Genomic DNA, 21,771 nt, shown 5'->3' on the forward strand with positions numbered 1-21,771 from the left:
AGCTTCAAAAACCTAGGAAGCAGAGTAATGGAAAATGCAAGGCTGGGTACAGAGATTAATGGGCAATTGCTTTCTTCCTAAATGTACACAATCTAGTTTAGAAGGAGGTGGTGTAAGGAAGTGATACACACACAGAGACTTAAGACAGTTACAAGAAGAGGGCAAAGTAAAAATCAAGCTAGTGAAATGAAATTCCGAAGTAGTGCAATAGGAAAGACAGTGAGAAATGAAGATGTTGGCAAGGAAATTGGAGAAGTTGAATGACAGAACTGAAAAGAATAGACTATCATGGTTTGGACATGTAAAGGAGGAAAGGATTCAAAAACAGATGATGGAGGCTATGTTTGAGTGGAAGAAAACAAGATAGGACCAGTATAAGAAGAAGGAGCCTGGAATAGAACAGAATTATGGAAGAATGGAGGAAGGTGGACAAGTGGCTCGAGCTGTATAAGGGGAAATGATGAAAGCAAATATTTGAAAGTTCCTGTTCATTCTGGCTTAGCTTAACATCCTCCATCAGCTGGCACGTACAATGAAAACTGCATATTGTACTGTCAGCAACATCAAGTACAAGCGATGTGACAGGTATTTCATCATTGCAGGAGTATATAATTACAAATCCAGACCTAATGAAACACACTTGCCACAGTTAAAGGTGCTTAAACAGTCGCATCAATACACAGTGCACCCCCCTGTGGCCGTGTTCGTGCATGCAAACGATCATAAAGGTGCCAAATGGCATCCTGTGATAGATTGTCCCAAGCATCGTGCATCTTTTGATGCAATTCGGGAATGGTTCTTGCAGGCTCTGGAGAATGTTTAAGTTACCGTCTCGTGTTAAACTGCCGAGAGATCCGGTGATCTTGTTGGCCAGGGCACGTTGCATCGCAGCAGCTATGTGGGGACGTGCATTGTCCTGCTGAAAAATCACATCACCTTCCTGTGGAAGAAATGGCGGCAGCAAGGGGAGAACAACCTGTGCAGTGTAAGTTACTCTGCAGAAACACCAACTGTGACTGCGAGTTGTAACTGATTGTCCCCATACCATGAAGCCTGGGGTGGGACATGAGTGTCGGGGGCAAATGTACTCTGGAATAGGCCACTCAATAGGTCTCGCCTTTCACGTGTACATCCATCACTTGCATGCAGACAGAACGTACTCTCGTCACTGAAGACAACAGAGCACCATTCCCCTCTCCAGTTGACTGTTTCGCGACACCAGAGTAGCCGAGGTTGGAGGTGTCGTGGTGTCAGTGGTAGCCTGGCCAGAGGCACACATGATCGTAATCCTGCTGCAAGTAGACGGTTTTCAATGGTCCTTGGTGACACAGTAGGTGCAACATGTGACTGGTTTTCGTTCTGGATGATGTTCGGTTGGCGACCATGGCTTAGGCAATGTGTTGATCTTGATGTGCGTCTGTACTACGTGGACGTCTGGAGCCTGGTCTGCGGGTGTTAGGATGTTCCACAGACCACTGCTGAAAGCAACGACACATCGCCGATACATCGTTCCCAACACGTGCAGTGCTGGGCTGAGTGGCTCATACGGTTGAGGCGCTGGCCTTCTGACCCCAACTTGGCAGGTTCGATCCTGGCTCAGTCCGGTGGTATTTGAAGGGGCTCAAATACGTCAGCCTCGTGTCGGTAGATTTACTGGCACGTAAAAGAACTCACACGGGACTAAATTCTGGCACCTCGGCGTCTCCGAAAACCGTAAAAGTAGTTTGTGCGACGTAAAGCAATTAACATTATTAACACGTGCAGCAATCTGTTGATGTGTCCATCCAGTTTCCTGCATGCCAACAATGCGACCCCGTTCAAATGGCTGCAATTGTTTAGCAGGAGTGGGGCGTGGTTGGACCCTAGAATGAATGTTGCAAACACCGTTTGCCTCTAACCTCAGCACATTTACTGCCTGCAGAGTCAAAACGGAGTGTGCACTGACAGGCCTCCTGAGCGCCACCTGACCTCCGATGTCTATGACAAATTAATCACTAACACAATCCCCCCTCAGTATGCACGTATTACACCCTGGTGCCACAGTCCTTGAGGTGGTTGCATGTTTTTTTTTCTTTCTTTTTTTTTCTGCAGTGTCTGTTCCAAGTAAATAAATAAAACAAATATAAATTCAAAAGTGAAAATTTAAAAAAACTGACTTCAGTCGTGTCCAGTGGTTCAGGAATCAAATTGCATTGGTAGGTCTCGTGTGTCTGATATCTGTGAAAAGCTGGCAAGTGGTTGCACGGTTTGGGTCGTATAACTATCAGCTTGCATTCGGGACAGCGTGGGTTCGAACCCCACTGTCTGCAGCCCTCAAGATGGTTTTCCATGGTTTCCCGTTTTCATGCCAGGAATATGCTGGGGCTGTATCTTAATTAAGGCCACGACCATTTCCTTCCCACTCCAGGCCTTTCCTATCCTATAGTCACCACAAGACCTATCTGTGTCGGTGCAACGTAAAGCAAAGTGAAAAAGAAAATATATCTGTTAAGGTGCTTGTAGTTAGAGAGTATCAATATCAACTAGTCATTTATCTAATAAAAAAATAAATAAAAAACTATTATGTATATAATTCAGACAACCAAAATAGGAAACAATTTACTGAAGTCTGTAAACAGAGTCTGGTGGCCCAAACCTTCTGCGAAAGCAGCATCATGGCTGGCTGATCAAGTGAGTAGTCAGAGTGGGAGAGGATACAAACACACTTGGCTGTTAGTTTTGTCAAAATACTAAAATGAAACCTGCTTCATACTGGCAGTAGAAAGTGGGAGATCATTATCTCCCGAGTGATGTCAATGTTGTGTGTAGAAACTAATTTAAAGTTATAAATTTCATTATTGGTCCATATTGTACTGAGAATAACTAAAGCTTTGAAGAGAACTTAATGGTCCACCTATCCAGTACAATACAGTTTGTTGTTCAGATTAAGTTACAACATATTATTTATTCAGTACTAGTTTCGTCATTGATGTGAGTCATCTTCCAACTGATCGTGGAAACTGGCAATCATACAAAAATTACATATACACAATATAAAATACAAGTTAATTATCACTATAACAATACTCTTAAAATGAAAAGTTCCTAAACAAATTGACAATAATGGTTATGTTTATCTTCATTTTCAACAAGTAAGTTCTTGAGAGTCGCATGTAACACACTGTGAACTGCACATCTTCCAAGTTGGGAACTTGGTAGTCCTGGAACTACCCCTTCCCTCAGGACCTCATCCCTTTCCCCACCTTCCTCATCTCACGGCATGTCCTTGACTCAAGCTTGCTACAACACTCACACATTTCTCTAACTAAGTTCTTTTTTCTTTATATTACAGGTCCCGCATTGAACTGGAAAATGTTGTTCATTTAACATCCTAAGGACCTCACAGATATGTTACAACATTAAGCTAGTGGAAATAGACACACACAACTGTTCACAGCTGTGTTTTTAAGATTGTTTTTATCTTTCACAGAATCATTGCTTATATTCAGGACAAAGCATAACAAGTTCTTAAAGAACAGTTTACTTTTATCCAATTTCAAGTTGTGACTAAGTCAACCCAGGACTCCCAAGTTCCCAAGTTGGAAGATGTGCAGTTCACAGTGTGTTACATTCGACTCTCAAGAACTTACTTGTTGAAAATGAAGATAAACATAGCCATTATTGTCAGTGTATTTATAGTGATAATTAACTTGTATTTTATATTGTGTATATGTGATTTTTGTGTGATTGCCAGTTTCCATGATCAGTTGAAGATGACTCACATCAGCGTCGAAACTAATACCGAATAAATATGTTGTAACTTAATCTGAACAACAAATTGTATTGAATACGTGGACTATTAAGTTCTCTTCAAAGCTTTGTTATTGTAGAAAGGAACTTATAGGATATATACAATGACAATGTGGAAAGAGGAGACAAGATGAGCTAGACTCTACTTCATTGTGGGGTCATCAGTGGGATAAGCTGTATACAGGTGGCAGAAGACAGGACAAGATCCCAGTGGGTTGGTATGGAGAGAGCGAAATAGAAAGAAGAGACAGGGATTAACATGAAAAAAACAGAACGACGATGGTATTCTGCAGTTCTTCTGTGTTCTCAGCTTCCTCACTTCATCACTATTGGTATCCTCGTAGAGGGAGGTAATAACAACAGTGAAAGCTATTCATAACATTTGTTAGAACAGTCCATGGTTGGTGTAGTAGGCATCCTGGAGTACGTGAGCTTTTGATTTCAAAATTTAGGACTTTGAAAAATAGGGTGATTAAGTTTAATTGCGATTAAAAACTATTATTAGTTCATTTTGGTATGTATAATGTATATGTTTGCAAAAGTTGAATGCTTGTATTCTATCGTGTTTCTGCATACTTGATTTATGACTTAGTTTTTACAATGTTTTCATGCACATCAGTATGGAAGTAAATTTGTATTGTGACTGTCCTGTTTTCAAGTGCACTGGTATAAAGGTGCTCTAAAATTTAATTTTCTAGTATTTTTTTTCATGTTCTATTGTTGGTATGCTTTTTTCATGCTCATGCTGTACTACAGAAGTTACAGCAGTAACTAACAATCTAATTGACTGTGCAGGTAGGTAATCAAGGATTTTCTGTACTTCAGTATCACCTCCCCTCTCTGGGATCCCCGGCAGCCATCAATGAATCGATTCTTGAACTGGCTGTCTGAATGTACAGGCGTGTTTCACTATCTTCGCTTACTTACCAAATTCTGCTAAGAGCATGACGTGCCATGTTTTAAGTTTCTGCAATTAAAAGGAGGCACATTACTGAATATCATACTACTATAAAGATAAATATCACCTAGACAACATTTCAGTCCATGGACTCATGATTGGAGCTAGAGGGACAATCCCTAAATTTCTTGTACAGCTTTGGAATTCTCTCGGTCTCAGCCGGACACGACTTCACGACATCGCTATCGCCGCAATATGAGGTTCAGTGGCCATACTCCGCAATCATCTATATAACATATGAAGAACCATATTGCAAATTTATTCCTGAGCCTTGTGGTGATTTTTCTACCTGGCACACTAGCAAAGTCAACAGTAACTTGGAAGACAAAATACTGTGTAGTCGACATACTTTGTCCTTGTGTCAGCCTCCGCATGGGGGAAGTTGTAATAATAATAATAATAATAATAATAATAATAATAATAATAATAATAATAATAATAATAATAACGTGTATATATAAGAAAACTTGAAGAATGAGTCTTTTGATTGTCAATGAGTAGGCTTGAATTGCGGAGTTGTTAGACATTTATTAGGCAGGTCTGTAGTGTTTGTTTGCATAATAAGTATATAAAAATCTATTTACTGTATATTTCCTGGAGGCCTAAAGATTGAATGACAGAAATAGTACAGTGAATTACGTGACTGTCTGGAGGAACGTGAAGGATCTGATTTTGAAGACTGTGAGGTTGAACACACAAATTATGTTAATGATAACTGGGGTTCAAAGGTTTAAGACCTAAATATTGCCCAAATGTGCTCTTAAAAATAGCTAGATATTGGCCCAAAAAATGGAAAATATGACCAAACATATGTACTTCCAACAAATGATTTTTGCCACTTGTTCTTTTATATTAAAGAAGAGTGCTTTGCAGTACTTCATTTAATTTCCTTACTAGTTCTTTTAACTTAATTCCACTAGTGTCTATCATAAACTCATTATTAATCATTATATTGTGGTCCGTACTGATGATACTTTTAACTAATATTCCAGTCTTCCAGAATGGTGACAGAGACTACATAGGTGCTCCTGCAAACCCACAGAAATCATATTAGTTTTCAGAATTAAGACTGCTTTGACAGTCGCCGTGGGCACAAAATATTTAATTGAAGTAAAATACAGGGTGGAAAAGCATACCTCTTATTCCCCATTCATCTCAGCATTTTAGTCTCTAGCAGTGTTGCTATGCTGCCGGACATTGACACTTTATATCACTTAGTTTAACTTCGTATACTTCGCAGAAGAGGATTTCTTTGGGTATACTTATGCCAACACTATCACTGTTAATGTAACTATGAAGCCTTGAAACTTGTCTCTGCTGAATCTTTTAAGAAAGGTGAGGGGAGAAAGATAATTTAGGTGCCATCTGAAGTAGTCACAAGCCACAAGTTCTAAGGCAGATAAGAAAATAAGCTTTTGTGGTATTTCCTCATCTCTTAACAAGGGTGACATACCTGTGGACATAAATACCCGCACTGCAAGTCTTACTCTGAAGGAAGTTATTCTAAAACTAGTGATGTAAACCCTGACGAGATACAATATACGTCAGCTTTTAGGCCCGAGTTTCAAGTTTCGTCACAATGCGTCAAACACGTCTACACCAGCAACATTGCAAAGTACAGTACATTTTTCCGTTTAATATATAACCAAAATATCACCTTAAACAACCAAATTATTGAAATATGACCAAAACAATAAAAAAATTAAAATATGCATTTGTATTACAAGATATTAAAATCATATTGACGGTTTTCACTTTTAAAGGAAAAATTAAGTGTATGCCTTTACATGATATAATTCCATCATTAGATGGAGTAATCAAATTCAAACATGTTTTGGCTCGTTTGAGCCATCTTCAGTGAGGAAGGGTGTGTGTGTGTGTGTTTTTGAAGTAATTTAATTAAAACAAGCTAAAAATGTGTTAAAAAAACATAATGAAGGAACAAATGAAAAAACAAAAGAGAGACATGACAGAAATAAAAACAGCACAATATACAGTATTTACATCATCATATGGAGCAATAAACAACTCGATGTGATAAAATTCAGTGAAAACAGGGGTTGATACAAAACATAATTGAATCTAAAAACTGTGTTAACCTAAGAAGAAAAGAAATGATACAGATGGAAACGAAGAAGTGCACATAGCGAGGTTGCGGACCTCTTAGTCTAAAAATTTTGGTTTTATAACAATTCAAAACAGGATGAAATCACTGTCGAAAATTCAGGCTAAGTCTGCCTTTGTAGAAGCACCATCACATCAAATGGCTATGAGGGGAGCGAAAGCAAAAAGGTTTGAGAAACCAAGCCTGAAATAACGTGCAGGCGAAATGCATGTGACAAGTGATGGAAAAACGCTGATGAAACTTAAAACTTTAGAAAATTAGCATTCTCAATTTCTTCTCAATCTAGCGGTCCCGTTCTTGATTATTGTTTCACAATGTTGGCTGGTTTGTTTGTCTTATTTTAAAAGGTTGGGAGGGCCGTGACAAAAATTGAGAAGCTATGTTAGAGAAGATGACAGGTGCATGATAAACTGTAAGTGACCATAGTGGAAACCATCAATAAAGTTCCAATCTGTAATGGAAAAAATGAGGTTGTGTGAGAAAAAAGAAAAAAAAAGAACATTCTACTTGAAACATTCATTCTATATATTTGTCAAAACTTCCATAATATAAACAAACCCTGCCTCCATCTCTTTAACTCACCACCACTCCCCCTCCCCACCTGCCCTGCACCATACCTTCCCCCTCCGCTCCTTCCATCCTCGCAAACACAGCTGAGCCAACAACAGACTCGATCGTACGAACGGGACCATTAACTTTGAGTAGGCCAGGCTGTTTCGAGAGGACAACCACCTTTTAAACACCATAAGTTTAAAGCTTTCTTCACGCCCATTTTACACTTTTTACTTATCTGCCCAAGTTTCTCACCAGCCAACATTGTGAAACAATAATCAAGAACGGGACCGCTAGATTGAGAAGAAATTGAGAATGCTGATTTTCTAAAGTTTTAAATTTCATCAGCATTTTTCCATCACTTGTCACATGCATTTCGCCTGCACGTTATCTCAGGCTTGGTTTCTCAAACCTTTTTGCTTTCGCTCCCCTCATAGCCATTTGATGTGATGGTGCTTCTACAAAGGCAGACTTAGCCTGAATTTTCGACAGTGATTTCATCCTGTTTTGAATTGTTATAAAACCAAAATTTTTAGACTAAGAGGTCCGCAACCTCGCTATGTGCACTTCTTGTTCGTTTCCATCTGTATCATTTGTTTTCATTTCTTTTCTTCTTAGGTTAACACAGTTTTTAGATTCAATTATGTTTTGTATCAACCCCTGTTTTCACTGAATTTTATCACAGCGAGTTGTTTATTGCTCCATATGATGATGTAAATACTGTATATTGTGCTGTTTTTATTTCTGTCATGTCTCTTTTGTTTTTTCATTTGTTCCTTCATTATGTATTTTGGCACATTTTTAGCTTGTTTTATGTAAATTACTTCAAAAAACACACACACCCCTCACTGAAGATGGCTCAAATGAAGTCAAAACATGTTTGAATTTGATTACTCCATCTAATGATGGAATTATATGATGTATTGAATTAGGAGGATACACTGAATTTTTCCTTTCTAAAACACATTTATATTCCATATGAAATAAAGGGTAAATGTGCTCACAGAAGTCCAGTTCGTGGTTAACTCCAACAAAAGGTCAGAATGGAAGATGGGGAAAAATTACATTTCCTGGACATCCGAACTCTAATGGTGATACAGAGTAGGCTGCATCAAGTAGTGGTAGTAACCAGCTGCCACTAACACGTGGACTAGAGTTACTCTGCATACAGTTCTATGAAAAACTTAAGCACAAAGTTTACATTTTGCCGTAAGTTGTATTCCCTTTGTTTCGTATACAGGGCGACCCACTTAAGTTTTTCATCCCAGATATCTTCAACTAATCTGAAGATGATTATTTAAGGTGAGCCACCCTGAACAATTAGATTTATCATGTTTCATTTTGTGAAATAAAGGGCATGAATATGTATTTTGATATTGAAATTTTAATTCTTCTGTTTTTAACACCTGATTTATAGCTTTTTGTTGGAATTTAAATATTATGTTTATAATGAGGAAGTCTCTAGCTGTACAACAGTGTTCTGTATAATATATGATGCAGCTTAACACATTGCTGACGGGACCTGTGTATTCTGTGACATCTGTTGAAACTAGCCAGCAATTGGTTACCTTCACTTTTCATTCCTCTTCTTTTTTCCGACCAATGTTAATGTCGTTGAAAGAGCCATGCAGTGTGACCGCATGTTTAGATCCAGAAGAAATATTTAATGAAGTCTGTGCATTTGATTTTTTGGAATGTCAAAGTAATGTTGAAATACGCGAGTTTGATATTCAAAGCTCTTTTGAGGAGAGTGTAAGTAGTGATGCTGAAGACATACATCCTTCAAAACAACATGAAATCTGTACAAGTTGCTGTGTGCCTCTTCCCCGAAATAAACGCTACACAACTTACCATGCCAGAAAACATTATGAGGACTCCTTCGGAAGGTTTCCAGTAAATTTTATCACAAGCAGTGTAAGGTTAGTGAACCCAGGCTCATGCGATTTCACATAAAGTTGCTCAGGAAATGGCCGCCACAGGGGATGTGCAGCGTTGTCAGCAATGTGTTAAGATATTAAACCTTGCAAAGTGGCTGCTGGTAGAGAGTTTGTTTTAATGTTTCCAGGGTAAATACGAAGAAGTGGAGAGGTACTACCAGCGAGCGTTAGAAATTTATGAGTCAAAACTGGGGCCCGATGACCCGAACGTAGCCAAGACTAAGAATAACCTAGCCTCCTGTTACTTGAAGCAGGGAAAGTACAAGGAGGCAGAAATTTTATACAAGCAGGTGCTAACGCGGGCACATGAACGAGAATTTGGCACCATCGATGGTAAGTCGCCTTGCATTGAAGTAAACAAGTAACATTTCTATATTGTAGGCATTCTCTGTCTTGTACTCGTGAAGGAACACTTACATTCCTTGTGCTGTGCCAGTTCACTGAGGGCTCAAGGAAGTTCTTTACTTCTCTAGGCTTACAAGTCTCCTGTTCCCTTATTCCTCCAAGATTAAAACATCTTGTACCTAAGGTCAAATTCAGAACTTTACCAAAGTTGAATTTGTTCTCCAGTGTCTTAATAGATCATTTCTCTGTAAAGCCTTATGTAGCCAGCCTGGTGACCACGATCGTTAAGGCATCGAGTTCATGTGGTCCGACGCTGCGTTTGAGTCCTGTTGGCGGAAAAAAATGTTGCTCGTAATCTGTTAGCTTCATTGTCCGTACTGATAATTCTAGTGTACAAAAATATAGAGTCGGGAACTTTCCACCTAATCAATACATGTCTGTCTGTCTGTCTGTCTGTCTGTCTGTCTGTCTGTCTGTTAGGTCATCAGCACATAGGCTGGTTGGATCCTCAGATAGCACCACCAAAGGTTATGTGGTTATATGGAAACCCCAAAAATCAATGGCAGCACCAAAATGAGGCATACTAGGCAAGATGAGGAGTGAGGTAGTTTGACATTGCTTTCCTCACTGGGTCAGAAAGTAGTATTGCAGCACGACTGACCCTATGAGCAGCACCTTTCATAACATTCAGATGCACTAATTGTGCTCTGAATGTCATTACTTAGCACTACCCATACCACAGCAACTTCCATATTGTCACAGCCATGGATGTTGACTGGGACTTTGGTGGAATCTACACCTTACTCTGGCCTGTGCCAAGAGATGGATGCAAAAGTACTGTATCCATCAAGAAATGACAGTAGGCAGAAATAAATTTCTATATCACAGTAATATTACAGTACCGGTTTCGAACGTTTACTTAGGTCATATTCAGCTGCTGAAGAACCTGGTATTGATAACAATGTACAGTTCTAAAACATTACTTAATCTAATCATGGAAGACACATACATCATTAAAATGATATTCTATAGTGTTAAAACATGCTTCAGGATGTAGTTCTCATACTCTAAAATGTGCAGTAGCATTCTTGTGACACACTTAAAAACGTCCTGAAAAGTGTTGATAAAACATTATTTTCATTAATTGCTCATGGTAAGTTCTTAAATGCATTAATGAGTTATAGTTATGAAGAATAGTCTAGTATGTCGTCCGGTATATTGATCTTGATGAGTGCACACGCTCATTTATTCAATCTATCATTGTATAATTAACTCACTTTTATACTAAAACGTCATAATGTTGAATTACAAGTTGCTATGTTTTAAAGTGTCAGCGTCGTTAGTAGATTTGGTAAGTGCGATCATACTCGTGTTCCACTGGACTATGTCAAGTAATCTGTGTGGAAAAGAAAAGGTGAAAAGTGATTTTGCTAGTAGAGAATGTCTATTGAACGTGTTTTGAAATGAAATGTCTGTGTTACTTACGTAGAGTTCTTAGCTTGTCGTCGTGTGTTTGTCGGGAGCATGCCGTACGCTGTTTCGTGAACGCCGGGGACTAGCTATTGTAGCATTGAAGGGGAGAGGTAGTGGGGCGAGGGAGGCAGCTTGTGGAGGTTCATTTGTATGTATTGGATTTTGTTTGTTAACGCTTTTTAAAGGGAGAGCTGTATTCATATACTCCTGAATGATTATTATTTTCATTGACGGATTTAGTGTTATGCAAAATATTGGCATTATTGTGTATGGTTTTATAGGCTATTCTCATGTTTCGTCTTTTGAAGATGTTAGTTATGGGGTGGATGTAGGTGTTGTTGAAAGTGAAGAGTGCATAGTCTTTTTTAGATTTGTTGTCCCTGGTTAATTTTGATTTCGGCTGATGTTTTATTTTTTGAATGATTTTATTGATGCACTCTAGGTGGTCTATATAAATCTCGGCTAATATTCCCGATGCTGGTGACCCTATAGGAAGGCCTTGTTGTTTATAGATGGTGTCATGGAATCTCAAGTAATTGTTGTTAATGGCAAATTCAAGTAGATTTATGAATTCTTCTATTTTGAGAATTCTTAAGTTACTGTAATTTTTTAAAATTAGTTTCTATTAATTTTAATTTTATTGCTTTTGGTGTAGTTATGTTAGGGTACATGTTAATGATGTCATATGATACTAAGTTGTGGTGTTGCTCAATTTTCAGTTTGTTGTAATGTTACAAAATTCTATTGAGTTTCGTATTGTTTTCTTAGCTAAAATGCGTAGTGCTGCTTAAGAAATGTTTGAATAAAACGTGATAATTTATACATTGGACTTGATCTAAAATTTATAATAGGCCTCAAGGGCACATTTTGCCTATGGATTTTAGGGGTGGTCTTTCACAGTCGGTAGTCTAGGGTTCATTATGGTCAATGACAAGCTATGAACTGCACGTAAGTAACACAGGTATTTCATTTCAAAACACGTTCAATAGACATTCTCTACTAGCAAAATCACATTTCACCTTTTCTTTTTCTTTTCCACACAGATTACTTGACATAGTCCAATGGAACACGGGTATGAAGAGGGGAGCATTCACACTTACCAAATCTACTAACGACACAGACACTTTAGTCAATACCAAATATTAATTATTTATATTTATTTACATAAGTCTAGTACATGTTTCGGGAATCCATATCTTCATCTGCTAGTCAAATTAAAATTAAAATTCCTGTACACAAAAAGACTTAATAAAAGGTGGGGGGGGGGCATTAAGAAATCCAAAACTGTTGCAAATACAATTTAACATTTTAAAAATCAAAGTGTGGATGCATGGAATTAAATTCCATCTAGTCGAATAGAATAAAACACAATAGAATAGAGTCTGTATGCATTAAAATATTGAGGACTATGTTCTTGTTGTGGCGTTAGATCACTGTGTACTTGATGATCCGATAATTTCTTGTAAAATTCAATTGGAGTTGAGAATACAGTAGAAGTCCGTTATAGCGAGAATTCATAACAGCGGAAAATTTACTCGCTATAACGGATTGTCGTTATATCCTATTTTTGTGATAAAAGTCGGAAAACCCTTCATGCACTTTAAAATCGGTATGAAACGGCAATCAGTTTGTTCAAAACTTGCGTTTCCGTAGATGATATCCACACTACGGCTTACTTGTTTGTTATTTTGCGTAATCCGATACTACGTTAAAATGTATGTTTAATTTCATTCTGAAAAAAATATAGGCCCGTATATTTCCGAATCCAAGATGAACCCCACTTTTTCCTTCAAAAAATTTAAATCAGGCTCAGAAAGAAGTTTGTAAAATCATATGAATGCCTTGTCTTACAGTAGGCCTACGCATTTTTTGACTATCTTTAGACGCCGAACATTGACTTTCGTCTCGCCGTATTTCTTTATTTTTGGCGGCTGCACAATTATTTATTTCCGCGGGTTTAACCCCTCAGCGCCGACCTCTATACGTGGTATAGACCCTCTTTTCTTCCGTAGCCGCCGACCTCTATATGTGGTATAGACCCATACATGGTTTCACATTTACGGCTTTAGCTCGAAGAGTTTTGGAGTTATTGATATGCAAATTGTTTTGTTTCCAAGAAGACATTTTCGGGTTTATCAGTGTTGTAAATAAGAATTGAAAAATCGTTATAATTTAGTTGTTTCTGCAAGAATAAATATTTGTCAAATAAGTCTGAGCACTAATCTCTTGCTTTCTTTAAAGTCCGTTTGCTTCATTCGTTCCCACAGAATAAAATAAAGAAATGATGATCGGAGAAGTTTGTCTTTTCGTGTGATGTTCTTTGCTCCATTTGTACATTGGGAGTGCGGTTTATTTATTATATTTGTCTTTATTTCTCAGCTTGTAATATTTTCGTAACTCTCCACGAGCGCTCTGTGTAGGCAACAGTTAGTGCTGCTTTCTGTCATACGATACGAGAACCAGTTGTTCGTGGTATATATCTCGTTTGAAAGACGTTGTCTCGATCTTTTATCTGAAATATGTATCGAGTTGGTTTGTTTCGTCATAAATGTTATTCCCCTCATTCAGTTTCATCCTGTTGCTTTCGGTCTCGCAGCAGCTTCACCAGTCCGTGTGACGCGCCGCGCTCAGCCGAGGTATGACTGACAGTAACGTGCTTGAAATATTGTATAATTCAGATAAAAGTTTAATCGGAAGTAGTAGTGACAGTATAAGCAGCAGTCATAATGAAATAGATGAGGTAGCAGTGGTAAATTATGAGAGTGACGATGAGGAGGAAACAGTACTTGGAAATTTCGTGTAAGAGACTATAGATAATTATACAGGTCAAAGAAAAGTTTTCAACGGTGAATTCTGATTGCTAAATTCTCTAATAATACTCACAGAGGTCACAGAGACAAATATTGAGCAATTACCTTATCGGGTTCAGCTGGTGAAAGGTTTGTTTACAAAATACGCTCGGGAGGGAGAGGGACGAAATATTCAAGGCCGGCGCGCATCAGATAATACAGTTCCAAGGTTGCAGGAAAGACATTTTATCAGGAAATTAGCACCCAAGAGTTAGAAATCCAAACCTCAGAGACACTATATCCTGTGTTCAAAACACAGCGAAAAGAAGACGTCAGTGTACTGCTGCCAGGAGTATGACTTGAGTCCCTGTCTCAAAGAGTGCTTCGAACTCTATCACACGGAACTAAATTACTAAGGAAATGTGGAACAATTATGTAATTATCTGTATATAAATAGTTCTGTCATAAGGAATTCCAAATTTCGTGAAAATCGGTCTACTCTTATACTTGTAGTAACGCTTTAAGTGAATCGATGCATTTCAGTCGCGCGCAGTTGAAATCTCATCCGGCCGCGGAGTAGGAAGCTATTTAAATGGCTGCGACGCTGAGGGGTTAAGGACCATCAGTTCAACAGTGGCATCATAATACCGAAGAGAACTTGTTGAAAATTTTCCGGCAATACCTAATCCATGCGTCTCTACAATACAACGATCCATCAGGAAATTATTCTTGCTGTCTATAAAACTGTTACTTTTACGCAGCGTCAGATATAACCGGCTGCCACTACATGCACATCTCGCTTGTCGGTTCGGCCAAATTCAGCGGCTAGCGTTGTATTGGCCTAATCGCGAACGTTGAAGGTCAACGAACGAGTTTATTGCGCCACGGCGTGGTCATTCCGCCCTTGCGTTTTTCGTGCACATACCTGACAATTTCATCTTCGACTTCTTTAAAGCGTCCTTGTTGCGGACCACTGAATGTATTTTTTGTACCGGTACAGTACGCATTTTTTTAGCTCTTTGTCTTCACGCTAACGCCAAATATTGGCTTTAGTTCGGCCTATGCCGTATGTACTTGCGGCTGCACAATTATTCTACATTATCGTGTGTTTAATAAACATTAACTTATAATTGGCATCATAATATCAACTAGAACCTGTTGAAAATTTGCCGGCAATACCTTTTCCACGTATCTTTACAATAAGACTATCCATCACGAAAATATTCCTGCTGTCTATAAACCTTAATTTTACTAAGCGTCAAGTACAATACATAGACGTGTTATGACTCTGCCACTGAGTAGCCATGGCTTTTCTAAGAATTCGAAGGGGCGCACACTTTGATGCCATTCTGCAGATTTGAGAAACACACAGTCTCTGTACAACCGGTTGTCGCGGCTAGCGATGTGTAGTAAAGAGGTGGTCGTTTGTCAACGAGTTCTGTGCGCGTGTGAAAAGAAGCAGTGTGGTTATCGCGGTAATTGCCAGAGGTATCCATTAACTTACTGTTAGGCCGAAAATGCAACAACCTTTGAGTTTTCGCATGAGATTCTGAGAAAAAAAAGTCTTGGATTCGGAGAAATGCGGTATCATTCCAGAGACTTCTGTGGCAAACACCTCAGCTTTCTTCTTCAAACAGCGTTACCTAACCTAACCGTATATGTACTCTATCATGAAAACATATTTGAAACGCATGTAGAGAAATAACCTCCTCGCAAAAAATGTACATGTAAATAGCCATAACTAGACGCGAGAAGATATGAAATATCCTCTGAAATCAGTGAGGTACTCTGCCATATCTTGAGGTGTATCTCATTATTACTCAATTTCCGTATATAACATTAAAATTAAGATATCGTTTACTTCAGTCTTTATTTTTAACGAGTTAACAACTGCTATCAGCCACGTTATTTACGCATTTATTACGAAAACATGTTTTCCTTTTTCGTTTCGAATTTTCTTTAGAGAACAGCAGTCAATGGGTATTACTAAAAAACTCCAACATCGCCTTTGAATGTCAACGAGAGAGCTTTCAAATGCACAAAGTGAGAAAACTATACTGTACCGATGATGATCGATAGCATTTTGTTGCAAACGTTTCAGTTTTCTTATTCAAACAGCGTCACGTATCCTAACTTAACCGTACTATACGTATGATGAAAACACACTTCAAGCGCCAGTAGGGAAATTATACCTTTCTCGCTATAAATTTTCATAATAGCTTTTCCGTAATTCAACCAGACGTGACAAAATATAAACTAACCTCTGAAATCAATTAAGCACTCTGCCATATCTCAAGGTGTATCCCATTCTTACTTAATTGCAGTATTTAGCCTCAAAATTAAGCGGCGGTTTAGTCAGCCTTATATTTAACGAGTTAACAACCGTTATCGGACATGTTATTTACGCATTTATTACGAAAGTATGTTCTCTTTCATTTCGAATTTTCTTTATGCAACAACTGTCGACGGATATTACTAATCGCTCGTAATAATGGATGCGCCCGTGTTAGGGTTCTCGCTGTAACCGAAGGACGATACACAGTTTAAGATAGGAATACTGAAGGGACAGAAAAATGTCGTCGCTATAACGGAGTTGTCGTTATATGCCGTACTCGCTATAGCGGACATCTACTGTAGTTTCTATTTTACTTCTCCCTCTTACAGATCATTTTAAGCTCACATCACCTGGCTGCATAACATGCCCATTATTGGATGGTTTCGGCATGATAATACGTTTTTGCACTATTCTTTTTTATTCTCAACTCCAATTGAAGTTTACAAGAAATTATCGGATCATCAAGTACACATTGATCTAACGCCACAACAAGAACATAGTCCTCAATATTTTAATGCATACAGACTCTAATTCTATTGTGTTTTATCCTATTCGACTAGATGGAATTTAATTCCATGCATCCACACTTTGATTTTTGAAATGTTAAATTGTATTGGCAATAGTTTTGGATTTCTTAATCTCTCCCCCCCCCCCCCCCCCCCTTTTTTTTTATTAGGTCTTTTTGTGTACAGGAATTTTTATTTTTATTTGACTAGCTGATGAAGGGAATGTATATAGATTCCCGAAACATGTACTAGACTAATGTAAATAAATATAAATAATTAATATTTAGTATTGACTAGGCGGACCATCCACCTACATATTTGTTGAGATCAAGTCAATACGGATCAAATACCGGCCACTATGGTCAAGATTATTAATAATTCAACATTATGACATAAATGAGCGTGTGCACTCATCAGGACATACCGGTGGACATACTAGACTATTCTTCATAACTATAACTCATTAATGCATTTTAGAACTTACCATGAGCAATTAATGAAAATAATGTTTTATCAACACAGTTCAGGACTTTTTTAAGTGTGTCACAAGAATGCTATTGAACATTTTAGAGTATGAAAACTACATCCTGAAGCGTGTTTTAACACTATAGAATATCATTTTAATGAACTATGTGTCTTCCATGATTAATATTTTAGAATTGTACATTGTTATTGCTAGCAGGTTCTTCAGCAACTGAAGATGACCTAAGTAAAAGGTTGAAACCGATACTGTGATATAGAAATGTTTTACACACCTTGTATAATGAAAGTATTGATTAGTTGGAAAGTTCCCGACTTTATGTATATAAAAATGTCGCTGTCAGAATGTTGGCCGGCAGGGTAGGAGAAGTGGTGGTATACAATTTCTAATCACTAGATTGCGTATCAAACACCTGGGTTCAATTCGAAACCTATCCACAGTGTTCATATGCGTTGAGGGCTGTTGATGGTGATTCGTCCGTCAGATGGGAACGTTTAGCCGTGAGCTGAGCCCGTGGTGTTATTTGACTTAAATAGGCTATGTGCTAACACCGGGTTTACCCCTTCGCCCTACCTCATTATGTCATCGGACACTCCCGGCACTAAAAGTCATGCAATAAATAAATTAACAAACCAACCACTAAAGGTTATATATACTTATAGAGAAACAGCAAAAACCAATGCCTGAGCCATAATGAAGTGTACAAAGCATGGTGAGGGGTGAAGTAGTTAGCCATTGCTTTCTTCACTGGACAAGAAAGAGTTATTGTAGCACAACTGGCCCCAGGATTAGGATATTTTACCATACCCAGATACACTAGTCTTGGTCTGAATCTCATAATTCACCACCACCATAAAAATAATATTCTTTGGGAAGGAAGACAACTTTAGTTCTCCTCAGCCATCAAGTACCTTGTAGTTCAACTTGATCGTTCACTGACATTTAAAGGTTATTGCCATTTTATTGGTGTCAAGGTTAAGGCAAGGAACAGTTTATTTAGGATATGAACAGGGTCCTCTTTGGGAGCACCCTCTGAAACTGTGTGTTTTTCCTGTATGGGCCAAATCGGTGCGTTCCAAGGAGGAAAGTGGATACTGGTGCCTTGTCGTCTCTGGATGCCTCGCTGTCAGACTAAGTGGTGTTGAAAATGTTTCACACGTCTGAGGTTTAGCACACCCCCCCCCATTTCTACAGCAAGTGCCAGCCAAAACTGAAACCAGAGACAGTCGTCCCCTGCACGGCCACCAAGCAGTAAGAAAACACCTCAGATCACGGATGAGTTTCACGAACAGCGTCTGCAACAGCTAAACCAAGCACTTTCGGGAAGCAGTACGGGTAGTGACTGTCGACTTTGCCAGACTGAAATAAGCCAATAGACGGGACTCCTACTCGTGCCTCATAACCATGGTCGGCATGGAGAACCTTAATAAAATAACTAGTATGGCAAGAAGTAAGGCCACCCTAAAAAATTGGGGCTGTATGCAAAATTGTGATTGTGGTGCTTTTCAAGACCTGGGGCATCGTTACCAGTGCCCAACTTGCCCTGTGGAAACTCAGCGTGATGACTAGGCTGTAATAGCTGCTTCATACTAGAGGAATTTTGAGAACTGAGGAGAATCGCATACGATCATCATCATACCTCAATAGTTTCCATGCTGTCGCAGCCATAAATGATACAGAGACAGGTGCAAGCATGTGGCAAGGGACAAGTGGAGGAATACTTCATCCATCAAGAAATGGCAACAGGCTAGAAATGGATTATTACTAAAGAAATACAGTAGAACCTCTTTGAGACGTTTCTGCAGGGGTCAAGGAAAAAGAATGTGTTACGCAAGAAAATGTACTACTGACTACACGAATAAAAACTATCCTACAGGGATGTGGAAACACTAGATATGATATTTTCTAACACGAGGACATTTCACGTCTTGTATCCGTGGGTACAGTGAAAACCTTATCTACCATATCTAAAGATGAGAGGAGAGAAGAGTATTAAAATGTGTGAAAAACAGGAGAGATAAATTTGAAAACATTTTGTGCTGGGGCTTATAAAATAACAGTGCACTGAAATGTGTGAAAAACAACAAATATGAAAACATAAAAATATTACTCTCTTTCTACAACAAATGTAAGTAGAAACCTTTTATTTCAGACCAGTGGGTTATTAAACATTATACCATGTGCAACTGCAAGAGAATGACCATTTTGAATCGGACAGTACTTTGACCAACTCGAGTGATCAAATTGAAACTTGAAGGTGCAAGTGTCAACATTTGCGCCACCTCCGCTCGCAGTAGGCGTATGCCATTCCCCTTTCTGATGGATTTTAATTTTGTCTTCATTAGTAAGGAATTTCACGACTTTTTCTGTATCTACTACTAGGCTATCAGAAGACAAATATGCACCACGCTAGTTAACTTTTCATGATATGTTCCTAATCCAGATGTAGGATATCACACGACTAATATTCGCTACCCTTCACTGTACCACTCAGCACAAAGTAAATTTCTAACTTCTGAACAGAATACAAAATACAAACACAAACAGGCTCACTGATAACCAGCAAACAAAACTGAACATTCCTGAGGCTAACGGCTCGCTCCTCAAAGGTACAACTTATCCTGCGAAGTTCAGGAATTCAAGGCCTTTTCCAACTGTGGCAAGGGCTCTTACCCGAGTTGGAAATCGTGTTCCTTTCCACAAGGGATGACCAATAACAATTTTCAGGGCTTGGAAAAATGTGATCGTACTAACAGGTAATAATGAAAATTCGTCACGCAATAAGTGAGATAATTTTGTATAGATTTAAAACGGTGAGAGTCGGGACTTTGAATTTATGACGTGCTAAGCAGAGAAGCTTCTTAATGAGGATAGAATCCATGATGTTAAAGTGGTCAAGTGATTTGCAAACTACTTTCAGACTCTCAGACTTTCATACTTTATTGTACGGAGTTCACCAACATTCTGAAACTTCCTTCTAAGGGCTGTTTTCTCCAAATGAGTTTAAACTAGGTTTATTTTAATCTAGTTGAAGTCTGAGTTTAAACTAACATTCATTTTCCCCACATTGGTTTAAACTTTGTATCAAGTTTAAACTTGGTTCAAAGTTAAACCTTTTATATTGTATGTTTAAACTGCTGTTTATATTCAACCTTCTTGACATTTTATTAACGTAACTGTGATTTTCCTAGTAGAAAGGTTAGTTTTGACTACCAGTACTGCAGTATTTACTTAAATAGAAAACGTACTAAAATTAGTATGTACATAGCATTAGAAAAATGGAAAAATTTATTGAAGTCTTTGGTTAAATAGGAAATAATTTTGATGTGCGAATGAGATGAAGAAAATCGAATGTAACAGAGTTTTTGATGGATTTATCATTCATAAGCGAACAGCAAGGATTGTCTTGTATCAAAGGAGGATTCATTTAAAACGTCAACTGCAAGAAATAATGCAATTTGCCAGAAGCAATGATTCTGGTTGCTTTAAGATATTATGCAGCAGGCATTTTTCTTATTACCATCCAGGACCACAGGCCTTAAATTGCAATCCCCTTATAATTTATATAAAATACTGTTGATGGCATGAATTCTGTAACCGTGGAGCATAAAAATATTCCTACATAGGTGGTGTACAATGTCTGCCGTTTGTGTGATGGCTGTGATCGTTAAAGCGTCAGGTCTGCATCGTCCGAGACTGTGATTAGTCGGTTCGAATCCAGTTGGTTGAAAATATTTTTACCATCAGAATGTTGGCCAGCACGGTAAGAGAGGTGGTGGTATACAATTTCTAATCACTAGATTGCATGCCAAAAGCCTGGATTCAATCGCGAACCTCTGTGTTGTATTTGGGGGCATTGACACTGTTGATGGCGATTCGTCCATCGGATGGCGACGCTAAGCCCTGAGTAGAGCCCTTGGAGCTATTCAGATAGCAGTAGGCTATGTTGACACCGGACTTTACCCTCCCCATTCATAATAATAATAATAATAATAATAATAATAATAATAATAATAATAATAATAATAATAATAATGTTATTGTTTCTGAGTCCCACTAACTACTTTTGACCGTTTTCGGTAACACCGAGGACTGGAATTTTTTCTCACAGGAGTTCTTTTATGTGCCAGTAAATCTACCGACACGAGGCTGACGTACTTGAGCACTTTCAAATATCACCGGACTGGGTCAGGATCAAACTTGCCAGCGCCTCAACCGTCTGAGCCACTCAGCACGGCGCCTCCTTCCTACTATCATATATCACGTCATTCATTTCATCTCATTACTCCTCTGATGTGGTTGATGTCAGGAAGGACATACGGTCATAAGGAGTCCAGCTTCAAAAACAAGTCCATTAGTAAAAATATTGAAATCCAGATCACATGTACATCCTGCTTTATCTTCTTGTTCTAGCGACAGCGCTTTACAATGGTTAATTAAGCATCAAGTGTGGGGAGCTTTACGGTATTTCTCAAGAAAAT

General features: G+C 38.4%; 1 protein-coding gene across 6 annotated transcripts in view; it reads left to right on the forward strand.

Annotated features, from left to right (window-relative positions):
- Positions 1 to 21,771, forward strand: part of Klc (kinesin light chain) — a 416,901-nt gene that overhangs the window by 252,743 nt on the left and 142,387 nt on the right. For all 6 annotated transcript variants that reach the window (XM_067155490.2, XM_067155483.2, XM_067155488.2 and 3 more), the window contains one exon: positions 9,490 to 9,694. In XM_067155490.2, coding sequence (XP_067011591.1) covers positions 9,490 to 9,694 — 205 coding nt within the window. The remainder of the gene's footprint in view (positions 1 to 9,489; positions 9,695 to 21,771) is intronic.

This window comes from Anabrus simplex, chromosome 11, assembly GCF_040414725.1.
Source record: "Anabrus simplex isolate iqAnaSimp1 chromosome 11, ASM4041472v1, whole genome shotgun sequence".
NCBI classification, from domain to species: Eukaryota; Metazoa; Arthropoda; class Insecta; order Orthoptera; family Tettigoniidae; genus Anabrus; species Anabrus simplex.